At 36.1% G+C, this 14,110-nt stretch overlaps 1 protein-coding gene across 2 annotated transcripts in view; it reads right to left on the bottom strand.

The window, feature by feature from the left end:
- SAMTOR (S-adenosylmethionine sensor upstream of mTORC1) overlaps positions 1–13,531 on the bottom strand; it is a 106,056-nt gene extending 92,525 nt beyond the window's left edge. Inside the window, exon 1 of one of the 2 annotated variants that reach the window (XM_039860836.1) lies at positions 13,227–13,531. In XM_039860836.1, the coding sequence (XP_039716770.1) occupies positions 13,227–13,386 (160 nt within the window). In that variant the 5' untranslated portion in view covers positions 13,387–13,531. The remainder of the gene's footprint in view (positions 1–13,226) is intronic. The other variant, XM_039860835.1, reaches the window with a different exon arrangement.
- Positions 13,532–14,110: the final 579 nt, after the last annotated feature.

Raw genomic sequence — 14,110 nt, 5'->3', positions numbered from 1 at the left:
GTTTTGTTCATCTACTCTTGCAAACACATCAAAGTTGTGATGGAAATACGTAGCAAACAGCAGGCAGAGTTGCTTGGGGTCTAGATTAACAGGAGCCCTACAACTAGGGAAATAAGAAATCATCCTGCAAAAAGAGGAGGTGGGAGAGGATAAAGAGATGAGGCTGCCTAGCCCTGAGCGGCTGAGTGGGACAGAGGCTACTGCAGCTGCAAGCTGGCAGCTGTGATGTTCCTCTGAAAGGAGCTGTGTCTGCGACCGGACTTTCATAGTGATGGACTTGCTTTGCTCTGACCACCAGTGGCAGGTCGGCTGCTCGGGGGACACCAGGGAATTGGGGATGCTGAGCTGTTGGAGCCAGGGCCAGAGGCAAGGATCTCTCCCAGGCAGAAGTGCTAGTGGTATCCACTGATCCTCTGTTGAACCCTCCCCCGTCCCAGTGTGCGGACACAGCACTGCCATAGCTGAGACATCCTAAAACTGGATAACAGAGGTCGCTCTGCCCTGAAACTCCACTTCCCCCAACTTGTGGCCCTTCCCAAGCCACATCCAGTTGTGTCCTCGGGGAGTCTTGTGCAACTTGCTGAGCAGCTCCAAGACCCACACTGATGGCAGCTGACCTTGGTTTCTGGTGTGGCTTCTTGAGGCAACTATAAACACAGCATCTGTGGATTGTTAACGAATCTCACAGGGGGCCCTGGAGGGGCTAAACTTGGCCTGCAGCTAGCTAAACCGCTCTCAGGATTGTGCTACTAGACACTTACTACACAAAGCCATGCTAATAAGACCGGGAGACTTAGGAGCTTTGCTTAGTGTACATAGAAAGTCAGCAAAAATGGGAAGATAAAGAAGCAGAAACCACATGAGAGAACAGAAGAGAGATCCAGGAATAATTGATCTAATCACTAATATTCACTAATATTTATGTAATGACAGGGCTCTCAATTTGTGATAGAGCAGACTAGTAATAACTGTCCACTAAAAACAAGCAGGCAAAAAATTTTTTTCTAAATTCTCAAAGAAAAACTCCTCAGTTTTAGTAACATCTTTCCAATGTAGTTATCATTATCTAAATAGAACTATAAGACATCTTTGAAACAAAATATTTTGGTTAATGATACTTTCATAAACCTATGATGGTTTATAACACTATTCCTGACTTTACTCATCAGATTTGATACCAAATGGTTCATTAAGATATAGTATCATTTTAAAGGTGCTTTATCTTTTATAGAGATAAGTATCTTCAACTCTAAAAGGCCCTTTGTTTCAACTTGTAAGTTTCACTAGTCTATATAATGTACATGTTATAAATAAATAAATTTACTACATTTGTTGGTAGTAGTCATTCAAACAAAAGTTCTATGATCCAACATATTTGGGAAAGCCATGTTTAAAATATTTAAACACACGTCCCTTCTATAAGACTCCTTAGTTTAGATTCTGCAGAAGGTACAACTTAAGACAAGGACATGGGTCCAAGTAGTTTATGTGGAAAAGAATCCTAGGAAACAGGAGTGAGAGGGTAGGAGAGCAAACCAAGGAAGGAGAAAATGTTAATTTAAGAGGCTGCTGTGGGCAACAAAGAAGCATATAGAGGGCCTCTGGGATTGTTCACTTAAAAGGAAGGATAGGCAGCTGGACATTTAGCTATCAGTTACTACCCCCATTAACTAAGGGTTGTTAACAGCCTGAACTTCTAGTCTGTACTTAGGCACTAAATAAAGGGACATCTTCAGTGGGCTCCAGCAGTGTTGAAGAAAGGCAGAAAGTAACACACATTTAAACTGGAAATCTATCAGAGCTGGGTGCCTCTGAGCTCACAGTGTCTGTCCACCAAAGGTGAAGACCAAAGGGGTTAAGTGGGCCACCAAAGGCATCTATTACTGTGTCAACTGTAAAATGTGAAACTCAATTTACTTTAGAATTATTCTACTAGCTGAGATGCAAAGACTACTGTATGTATACAAATACCTTTAGCCCTTCAGTTTTTTAGACTTCTAGTTTTTTACACTTAACAAAATTCTCTGTAAATACTGCCAATTTCTTAGAGTTTTAAGGCTTCCTATCTGCTTCGATGAAGTTTTTGGGAAGGATTCAAATTTTGTCTGCAAGCCTATTCAACTCAAACTGATGGCAGACAACTTTAATGTTTTTATTAACATTTAAGAGTCTCCAGACTCTCTCCAAATATGATAATACTGAAATTGACATGTTATTAGTAAAATGTAGTACACTTAAATAATATATACTTGAGATTAAACAATGCAATTGTATATACTGTTCATTCTTTCAGCAAATTTTCGGAAAAATACTCTCAAATACTACAGAGAATAAAGTTAATGAGCAAGTATTGGCATCAAAGGAAGGGGAGAAAACAATACAATGTTGTAGATGCTGTAATACAGATATGAACTTGATATGTACCCTATGTTCCATGTAAGGCACACTGGAGCCAGAACTTTTAAATGATGTATTTATTCAACAAAAATGTATCGAACCTGATTACTAGGTATACATTATGTTAAATATCTGGTGGTTTCAAAGTTGAATAAAAAAACAGAGTTAGCATTCAGTTATGAGAAAATTCTGCTTTCCAGATGCTCTTGAAAGCTTATGAAAGTATTTTTTTAAATAAAGTTATTAAATAAAAATAGAATGGGAAAATTCAGTTTTTTATAAGAGCCTGTTATTTGTTCTTACACTATTCAAAATAAATGGCATCTATCCTTTCAGCAAAATATTTTCAAAATAATTTGATTTAGGCTCTAAAAGCCAAATAAAGTTTAGTATCCAGTATACATATTCAAAATCCTTCTGCTAACTTATCAAATTGCATGTACAAAAAAATATGTTAAAAATCAATTTTAGGATGTTTACTATCATTTAGGTATTAAGTCAACTAAGATTTAAAAGACTGTCTTATTTTAAAGAATAATACTTTTATGTTATCAAAAGGCAAATTAGGAACTAAGAACTTCCTGCTCTCTGCATCAAAGATCTAGTCAACAGAACAAGAAATGCTTAAGATTTTGAGTTCAGATCACTCAATAATTAAAAATTAGCCTTATAATGATTTTAATATATTGGCATTTGTGATGACTCAGAATCATTGTGATTAATAATTTATTTTCTTAGCCACATCTTGAGGGAACCTATAAAAATATGAATGTAAGTAAAAAACAAAAAAAGAGAGAGAGAGAGACAAGGGGAGAGGGAACAGAGAAAAGAGGAAAATCTCCAATGAATGGATACATTTCACTCTGCTCAAATACAGAGAATTCCAAAATTCGTTTAGAAAGCAAAGTTAAAAATATAAATGTGTCCTGCAGCCTAACTTGACATAGTTAATACACATTTTATGGTCAAACTAAAATAAATTCAAAGAAGAAATCAGTAATCATTTCTTCAAATATAGTTTTAAGATCAGCTTGAAGTTCTAGTTTAAAAGATAGTCATCTGATTGTCTTATAAAATTCTAGAACAAGGCTCACTTTAACATGACTATTTATTCTATTCTCTAATAAATGTCAATTTTTTTTAAACACAAAAAAGTAATAATTTAAAATTGATGCCAATTTAAATTTGCTAAACCAAGTTCGACATGGAAATCAATGAACCAAATTATTCTGAAGCTTGGTTAATATCAATAACAGTTACTTCTAAATTTATCTTCACATTCTATGTCACAACTAAAGAATAAACATGTGCTACTTCCTATGAAAAAAAACAGTAATAACTAGGAAGAAATTAATGGCACATTAATTCATTAATTCAAAAGACAGTTCCATTTTAATAATTTTGTGAATGGTTTATGATATTACTTTGATTGCAACTGTCTTTGTAAGGACCAAGTACAATGAAATGAGTTTTTCATTTTTGCTCTTACTTAACCTTAAGGAAAGCTGTATTACAGGTCCAAATTCAAGTGAACGAATGGAATCCCTAAACTCTCTAAGAGTCGATACTATTTTTTCCTTTAACTTCTCTCCTGCCATGTGGTATAGCAAATTTCTTTCCTTCAAAACATAACTGAATTCATATATATTCATATATTCATTAAGAGGGTCTACCTGCCTCCCACTTGATCATCTTACATTCTCCCATACATGCATCTCCAACCTGATAGTACTCTGTCACTTATTTATATATACTGTCTATTAAAATCAAGTATGACTTTCTCATTATAAAATGTAAATTGAAAGGCAAAAACTACTTTTGATTTATAACTTGTATAATATAAGCTATAGAAGTTAATCAAGGTGCCCCATCAAAGAGGGAGAAAGTATATTTTCACTATGCTAAAATAATACAGGAAGCACCAAAATTACAAACAAATCAAATCAGGTGCTACAGTTAAATTCAAACTGCAGGTGATAACTGTCAACAGATAATAGTGATAAAAATGCAGTAAAATTTGAATACTTCAAAGTAGTGTTCTCAAAATAAGAGTTACAAGGTTTAGAAAAGCAATAGGTTCAAAATTTTCCAGAGACTCTCTTCACTGTTTTAAAATGATTTACAATTTTTTTTTCACTTCATGTTACTATCAAAAGAAAAATTTGCAGCTGCAAGTGCAGTCACCTCCATTAAGTTCTTGGATAACACACATAGATCTTTTTGGAAAATCTATATGCTTAAGGTAAAATTACTGCTAACAATACTAAATAAATAAGGAGTTATTTATATGCGAAAAAAATAAATAGGTGATGCTAAGGTTCATGTTTTTACATGCCAGGACCATTTGATGTTTAGAGTACATTACAAATTATTCTCTCAATAATTCTATCCTAATTCTCATTTGAAAAGATATAAAGCACAGATAAGAAATTTAATAGTGTAAATATGAGGCCAATGTAAGGTAACAGTATGTCATTATTCTTGGTGGTTTAGCCTTGAGTCATGATACCAAAGCTTAACATTGCACTATTGTGGTTCTTAAATGGTATACAATGCAAAAGGGAAGCTATCACATAATTCCATGTATATAAAACTCTAAAAAAATGAAGACAAATGTATAGTAACAAGAGATCAGTGGGACAAAGAGTAGAGAAAGAAACTGCAAAGGAACATGAGGAAATTTGGGGACAAAAGAAATGTTCTATATCTTGATTTTGGTAATGGTTTCATAGTCATATACACCTGTCGAAACCCACTGAATTATATACTTTAAGTGCAGTTTATTGTACATAAATTGTACCTCAATACATTTAATTTTAAAAAAATGATAAGGAGGTAGTTAGAGGTAAAAGGAGTCAAATATTTTGTGATGGAAGGAAATCTAACTTTGGGTGAACACACAATGCAATAAAATTTTTTTAAATAAATAAATACATTTTAAAAAATGAAAAATGATGTTCCATGAGCACAGTAAAATTACAAACTAAAAATTATTTCAATTTGAGGTTCATCAAATTCTCTAAAAAAATAGTCTAAAAGATTTACTTTGAGTATCACAAACTAGTCTTGAACTTTAAGAAATTCAGAACTATTTAATTTTTACTTAGGTATATTACTAAATATGGGCTATACAATATATTATCTACACATGACCAGATTAGCAAATTCAAGTTCAAAGAACTTTTAAAGGTCATTTTCTCTAATATGAAGTAAACAGAGAAACTCATGACCAAGTGGAAACAAACTCAGCAGCTATTCCAAAACATTAAAACAAAGTGTTCAGGACCAGATTGTCTTATAAACATAATTAAATCACACAAGAGACCAGTCTTTTTAGCATTCTTGAGCACTTGATATAGTGGCAACCCTAAGGGGGGACAAAACACTCCAAGTGTTTGGTGTTGAAGCACCTCCTGAGAATCAAACAAAGAAACCACCTGAAAATGTGTATCTTATATCCAATATGCTACAACTAGTTATTTCTTTGACAAGGGAAAAAAATCAGTATCATAACATACTAAAAAGTCAGACCTTCCATATGAAAACTTAGAAATGTAAGAAGTAAAAGTGAGCAAAAAAAAAATATTACAACCATTCCGATACTGGAGAAGACACTACAGAACAGTCTAGGCAGAAATTCCAGAAACCAATCTTTAGTGTTATAGTCCTTAAATGCATTCAGACGGCACAGCTACAGATACACCTGTATTATTTTTAATTACATATTTAACAAACTTAATGCTTCCTATAAGCCAGATGTTGTTTTAAGTACTTTATAAATATTAGCTCGTTTAATTCTAACACCAACCCATTAAAGTGGATACAGATAAGGAAACTGAAGTACAGAGAGATTAGGTCACCTTCTCAAGGGTACACATCAAATCTAGCAGTCAAGTGCCAAAGTCCATGCTTCTAACCACTACAACACCCTGCTTCTCTTTATGAGTTTTTAATTTATGAACTTTCATGGATATGAATAAAGCTTTCTGTACTACAGCAAAGTACATAGACTCTACTAGGCACAAACGAGTGGTCTTCTGTGAGTCAAATGTAGTTATTTAGTCTGCAACTGTATTATCTGATAGACTTCTGGCAGTAGTTTCAACTCTGACTGCACACCAGAATCACCCAGAAGTTTTATTTAATTGGTCTGGGAACATTTATTTTAATGCTCTCCAAATGTCAAAATCACAGGTCTATGGCGAAGTTGTAAACTCGAATTTCTGATGAAATAATATACTAAGCAATGAGGCTAGGGGCAACCTGAAGAGTCAAATTTAATTAAAAAACAAAACTGCATGAATAAAATTTAATATATCCAAACACAATATGGCTCATAGTGTATCTTCTGTGTCTGGAGCACTCTCTTACTATAAACATATTTATGATAAAAAATAGTTAATCCAAAACATAAAATTCTTTGAATACATGCTGTACGAGAACTGGAAAGAATCAAAGTCAGAAATCAATGGCATCCACATCTGCTGTTTCCCTGTGAAACAACTTTACTGATATGTGTACGACCATACAGATCATTTGTTTAAACAAAGCATTTAAAATCAACTTTCTGGGTCTTAATTTCTGTATAAATGAGAACAGTAATTTCTATAGAGGAATTTTTGTATGAATAATAATAAGGAATACTCAGAGGCCCTTCTAAAAGCATGGGAATTAGCTACCTATGCTAAAATAATGCTTGCAGTGGGTATATACACACTTAAAGCACAATAAAACTGAAGTTTAGATCTGTGGTTTTCAGATGTTTAGATTTTGCAATTAGTACAAATTTTACCTCCAAAATTTAGGAGAATGATATTGGAGTTGCAAAATCTGTATATGTGAAGTTTGAGTATATAAATATAACTAAGTATACACACATAACACAAACATACACAAAACTATTACCATCTTCTAATACCAACACACAGAGACACACCTTATACCACTGCAACATCTTTATCAGTTCTCATTTTTCTGTTGGCAAAACTTAATCTTTTTTTAAAAAATCTCTGGCTGACATTGGTATATGGGAACCAATGGGTAGGGGAGGGTAAGAAGCAGAGAAGAAAAGGAGAAAACATATTCACAGTATACAGTAAAATAAGGCAAATTGATTGAACAAACATTTATCAAATATTTGTTAAGGACAAAGCATTTTACAATATCTATATTCTCCATTATTTACAGTTTTATTTATAGAAAATAGAATGATGTTCATAATGATAATTTGGGTCATTTTTAAAGAGGTAAATTTAATCTAATATACTCAATTTAAAAGATATGACTATAAATTCATTACAAAAATTATACACAAAAGTTAAAATTTAAAAGTTACAAATATAAAAAGATTAGACTCAACTATCTAGAAATATCTGTATTAGCTTCTTTCTTTTTGTATGTGTGTGCCTTAGGTTGAGGAGGCATGGGTGCTAGATATTAGGGGTACAATGATAAAAGGCAGAATCCTACTTAACCTAAATTCAATGGGAAAGACAGACAAGTGAACTGGTAAGTGACAAATACAATAAAGGCAAGCACAATTGTACTGTGGGAGCATAAGGTAGAAAGAGGAGTTAAGTAAAATTGGACACTACTGCTATCTTCCAAGAATCTGTCCTCAGTTATACATTATTTATCATCACTCCATTCATCAGTTCATCTGCCCTTAAAGCTTCAACTTTCACAGAGAGGGCTTCCAATTCCACATGTCCAAGGGATACATTCCAAACTATATCATTACCACTATCCCTAAGACAAGTCAATCTGCCTGTCTTTGTTCTCTCTGCCTCTATTCCCAGGTAAGTAATCTTGGTATCATCTTTGATTTTTTCCCTTTACTGTCACTAAAACAGTTCATTCTGACCTTCAAAAAGGCTTTATCCTTACTTTCATAATCACTACTGTTATTTATGCTTGTAACTCTTAACCAGATTAATGAGTCTCCTAGATGATCTTCTTTCTTCTATATTCCTTCTCTTTAGCTCAGTGTTCCTCAACCCTTCCCCACTGTATAATCTATGAAGGTTTTAAATAGAGATGCCTGTGTTCCATGAAGTTACATAGATGAAACTAACAGGGAACCAAGGCTAAGATCCACTGCATTTATTGTTAAATTTTTTTCCCTAAAAACAATCAAAAGATTTACACCAATACTTTTGACTTTTACTATATCTTTTGAAATGTAAAAACACCCTAAAAAGATACCTTACTACAAAGATTACTAAAAATAAAAATAACAAAATCAAATGGCTATTATGGGGCACTATTGCGGCCCTCACTGGATTGACCATCAGTCACCGTTCCCTTTATTTTTCAGTTTTACAAATTATTAAACTCTTCATTTTTTCCCCCTGCTAGAATGGCAGTTCAAACTTTCCTAGGACAAAGTTAACAAGCCTTTCTATGAACAGTCTCTACCTTACTTATTTTGCTGATCGAGCAGATTCCAGCACAAAAAGCAGCATGTTTTGATTGGGCATGACTGGGAAAAACATGTAAAGAAAACAGGGTAAAACTTCACTTGAAGAAAAAGTAAAACAAAAAGAATCTGTTCAAAGTTTTTTGGGATCATGGAGTTGGTCAGTATTTTAAAGTAGTGTTGAAGGCCATCAAAAGAAAAAAAAAATAAGGAAATTTCAATTATAAACAGTTGGTTATCCTAATTCTAAAAACCATTTCAAAACGTTTCACGAAAAACACTATTACATTCATTCCTTCATTTTTAGAACTTTTGGTTTTAGTTTAAAATTATCTCTAATTCACAGGTTTATCACTTGCGCCCACAATTCTCTTAAGTGTTTGCTAAAGAATAATCACAAATGTATTTTTCAGCTTATCTTAAACTGCTATTCTAACTTATCCTTTGTCTCATAATCCCAGAACCTTTAGAGTACTACTCTTATCAGGTTAATGTGTATTTTTATTTCTTTCTGACTAATTTATAAACTGTATAGGTTTATGTCATGAGCTGTTTTAATCAGTTTGGGCATATAAAATAATTCAGAGACTAAATAATGAAATTTGCTAAAGACATTCACAAGATTTGTTAAAAATTCAAAACTAAACGAAATGGAGATTGTACTTTTATTCCTAACAACCACAGCCTTTACATTTCCTTGAAATTTTTACATGAATACTTTAAGTTTGGAAAAAGAGATGCCAAGCATAACAACAATCATTATACTAATGGGATTATGTAATTAGAATTATGGAAAAAAGTCATACAAAGACAACTGAAAATACACATGGCTCTCAATTAGATTTGGAAAGCAAAACTAGCTGTTTCTTACTAAAAAGCTGTCTACAACTCATGATATATTTAAAATATTTTTGGTTTACATGGAGGTCATTTTTTAAAAATTTTGTAAAACAAAGACAGAAAACACCTAATCTGCAATCATATTTCCATATATACAAACACAATCTAAAAGACTGTCCCTTATCTATACATGGCTGACACCAGAAAAAAACCCTTTTCATCACTATTGCTCGACATTCTCCCACCATTTCCTCTTGGTAACTACTTCAGCTTTCAGCACTGCCTAGAACACTGACCTTTACCTCCAATTCTCACTTTACCCTTATATGCACTGGCAAAGGATCTCTAAGTGGTGACACAGGACAGGCAGTAAAATGGAGCAGAGGGGGAAAGTGATGAGTGCATTAAACCTGCTTGCTAGTCTTTACCACTAGTCTATCTACTACCCCCCACCCCAAGACTGCTCATCACCATCAACAAGCATCAGTTGGAAAAATGTATTGGGATGGGAAAATCTTATTTTTATTCTTATTCCTGCTTCATTTTTAATTTCACTACCAGAGATAAAGTAAGGAAAAACTATATTATTCAACCTTACACTCATGATCCAGTTCTTATTATCCAGTGAATGTTTTGCCTTCTTCATTCTACCCAACTTATTTCCTTCCCCAAAACCCACACCTGTCTTTTGAGCCACGCTTCTCTTGCTCAGGCCCACTTCCATGTCTGGAAGTGTACTTTTCCTTCTAATAAAACTTTTTTTCTACTACAAAACAACAACAACAACAACAAAACCCACACTTCACATAGTCTCAGCTGTGCTAATCATACCTATCCAATCAATGATCACCCCATTCTCATCAATTTATATCCTCTTACACAAATTCTAGGTCTACTTACTTCCTGTTCCCCATTTTCCCTCCCATTCCACCAACATTTGGAGTCACCATTAGGCTTGGAATTGAAAAGAAAAACTATTATTCCTAAAAAATACATGCTAATAATGAACTACCCAAACTTCAAGTTATTTTAATATTTTTGAGATTCAGCTTACTCATGTATAAAAGGAAGTAAGTATAGGTCACCACTCCAAAATATGACTGACAAATTTCTAAACCCCAATGATAGGGATTCTGAAAATATAGATTTGAAGTGGAACGCAGGAACTCTCTAAAAGGCACCCAGGTGAGTCTACTGATGCTTGGGAATCACTGATAAATGCTAAGCCTCCTTTTGGTCTAATGTTCCAAGATTCTAAGCTGGAATTTTCACTGCCTATTCTGATATTGTTACAAAAAGAGTGTAGTTTCCAGTTATTGGTATTAGAGCTCAAGTATGTTACTGATTAAATAGGCCTTTGTAACCTGACCTAGCACCTAAGCACCATTTATATTATCATTTTATGACCACAGCTGACTCACAAAAAATGTGTAAAAATACGTCTGCAGGCTGGGGACCATTAGTATTATAACAATGCTAAACTTCAAAGAAAAACGCTAAAAATTGTTTCTTTGAGATTATGTGCGTAATAGAATTTTTCACAGATGGCTTTTTTCACAGATTTTTGTAAACTACTAAGATTTGACCCACATGTCAGAAATAAAGGTAGGAACAGCATTCTCATTAAGATCTTTTACTTTGCAAGTTCACTGATAGGCTTTGTGTATCATTGGAATAAAGCCTATCAAAATCTATCTAGATCACTAGGGGAATTCAGGGCATTAAAACGCTTTGAGAACTGTCTCATTCAAATGATTACAGACTGCCAGAACTCCACCTGCCCAGAAGCACAGCAGATCATTCACTTATGAACTTCACATATCTATTCTAGCTCTGGTAACTTCCCACTACCAATTCTCATTATAAATAATTCAGGCTTAAAGACATGTTTCAACATGTCAGAACTAAGCAAGTACAAACAGCACTTGAAGACATAACATATTAGTAGTGTGTTAAGTGGAACCTATTGATTTATGAATAAATGGTGAATATTGGAAATTATTATAAAAAGGTAAAAATGGAAACAGAATCATATACTAGTAATTTTTTTCTTTAATATGTACTTACTTAAATTTCTAAAAAATAGCATGATAAATTAGTATAAAGTGTATCCGCTGATTTCTCCATTTCTCCAAACAACATAAAAATCTATAGTGAATGCCATTATGTAAGTGCATTCTCTGATTATCAAAAATGATGCAATGGTTGTCATAACAACTACTCATTTTATTAAATAAACTGTGGGTTGGGGTTTAAAGCATCCTTTTAAGAAACAAATTTCAACATCTTAACTATGCCCCATAAGTCTCTCTCTGCTGCTACCTATTAAACAATAACTACAGTAGTTATTTAGAATACGATTGAATCAGCTACCTAAAAAGCTAGGCTTAAGTTGCCAAAGGAAGAAAACTGAATTTAAAGTTTGAAAAATTAAACACATCAACTATATTCAAAGGAGCAAAAGACACTTTTAATCTTGTAGAGCAATTGAAGTGTTTGTAAATCAAAGCAACATGATCTTACATGTCTGTTCCATTGAATGACATAATTTTGCTTCTAATTCTAAATTAAATATAAGACTAACACTAGAAGACTTTTCGGTTTGCAATTAAGCTAAAACGAGAGCCAAGTAGTTATTCCTCATTTTGATTTTTATTAGAAATTTCTCCTGGTCATACAAAAAAATGGAATTTTCAGTCAGTATATTATAAAATAGCTCTGTAAAAAGGCCTATAGTTAAAATTGCCAAGCATAACTGTAGACCTCCAACTATAAACACTACTTAGACACGAGCAAAAGCTACTAAGCCTTCTTCCTTTGCTCAAGATCTTCCATAGGAGAGTTCTCAGGAAAGGCCGGCTTCTCTGGGAAATCTGTGTTTTCAGGATATTATTCAAAAGCTAAACTGTATTTTGAAAACCTGCCCCAGATCTCTTCCTCCTCCTTCTAAATAAATACTAAGATCAAACATCTGAATATGGTGAGTGGGGAATGGATGGAGCCCCTGCCCCTTTTAACAAGGTTAAGTCCAGTCACCTAAAAGGCCTGCTGCCTTGAAGCCAATAAGAAGCTCCGACACGGCCTGGCTAAACCCGTAGGGCTGAGGTTCTAAGAAGGCGGTCTGTCTGATCCCGCACGAAATCAGTCTGGTCAATCGCGAGAGAGCGAGGGGCAACTCGGCCGTATTTCAGTCCGCCTTTCTCAAATGGATTTTACTTGCCGTCTCTCGCAACCAGCGACCTCCACCTTCTCTGTGAGGGCGTATGTATTTGTGTGTGGTGACAATAATCTCAGCACTGCGGCTGGAGATTGGAGGAGCTGGGGACTCAAGTTCTTCCACAGGCCTGGAACTCTTCTGAAGGGCCTTCGTAGAAAATGGGGCGGGAGGAGCGCGCCAGACGCCGACGGAGGACTCGACCATAAAGGGTCCGGGCCTGGGAGAAGCTGCACTGGCAATGGCTGACGTGCAGCTCCTTTGGGTTGTAATGGTGGGACCTTGGCCGGAGTGGAGAGGGGACAAGAGGCTGAGGCGATGATGCCTCCCCGCGCCACCGCCCAGCTCGCTGTTTACCTTCCCGGTACTTCTTGCGGAGCCTCCTGTGTACGCTCTTCACCACCCCGGACAGCTTCTCTTGTTCCAGCTTCCGCTCCTGCTCCCGGGGCGGCGGAATGTTCAGGAACCCGGACTCGTGTCCGCGAGCAATACTTCGGCCACTAGCCCCGAGCTCCATATCGCTGCCGCTGTCGCTGCCGCTGTCGCTGCCGCCGTCGCCGCCGTCGCCGCCGCCGCCAGCCCTTGGGCCCCCAGAAGACACCCGCCCGATGAAGGAGCTGTGGAATGAGGCAGCAGCGGGAGGAGGCGGAGGAGTCCGAGCGACGGGCAGAAGGTGGGCTTACCCAAACGCATAAGCTGATTGGCGAACTATCGAGGGCTGGGCGGAAACGGAAAAACCTAAGGGCCAATGGACGGAGAGTGCCGGGGGGGTGGGGGTTGCACCCGGTTGTTTGGGAAGGCTAGCAGCTGGAGGAGGCGGGGCCAGCAAGCTGAAGAGAGCTAAGACAGTCAGAGTCCTAAAACCTACCGCTCCACCTTTCTTACCGCCTCGGCCCGCCGCGATTCTGTGCGCAGGCGCTGTGATGCGGCCATGAGAGACCGGCTTTGCGCCACGCGCTTGCGCGTCTGAGTTTGTTAAGGTCGATCGTGATTTTGACGTCCAGCTTGCTCACATTCTCAGGCCATTCCACCGACTGTCCGTTATTTTATGGTGTGATGAGGCCAGGGTCCGCTACTTGATACCCCGCTGCACTTTGTCACTTGTAGGTTCTTTAGCTGAGTAGTACTAAGAAGCACTTTTGAGATGACTTGACAGCACTGGAATGCTACACTTTAAAGTATGCTTTCTATGGCGCAAGGAGAAGTCTGGCATTTAAACGGACCAGCAGTGGCTAATGTCT

This window comes from Pteropus medius, unplaced genomic scaffold (genome assembly GCF_902729225.1).
Source record: "Pteropus medius unplaced genomic scaffold, Ma_sr-lr_union100, whole genome shotgun sequence".
Taxonomy (NCBI): domain Eukaryota; kingdom Metazoa; phylum Chordata; class Mammalia; order Chiroptera; family Pteropodidae; genus Pteropus; species Pteropus medius.
Note: the sequence above shows the minus strand (reverse complement) of the source record. Positions and strands in the feature narration are given on the sequence as shown.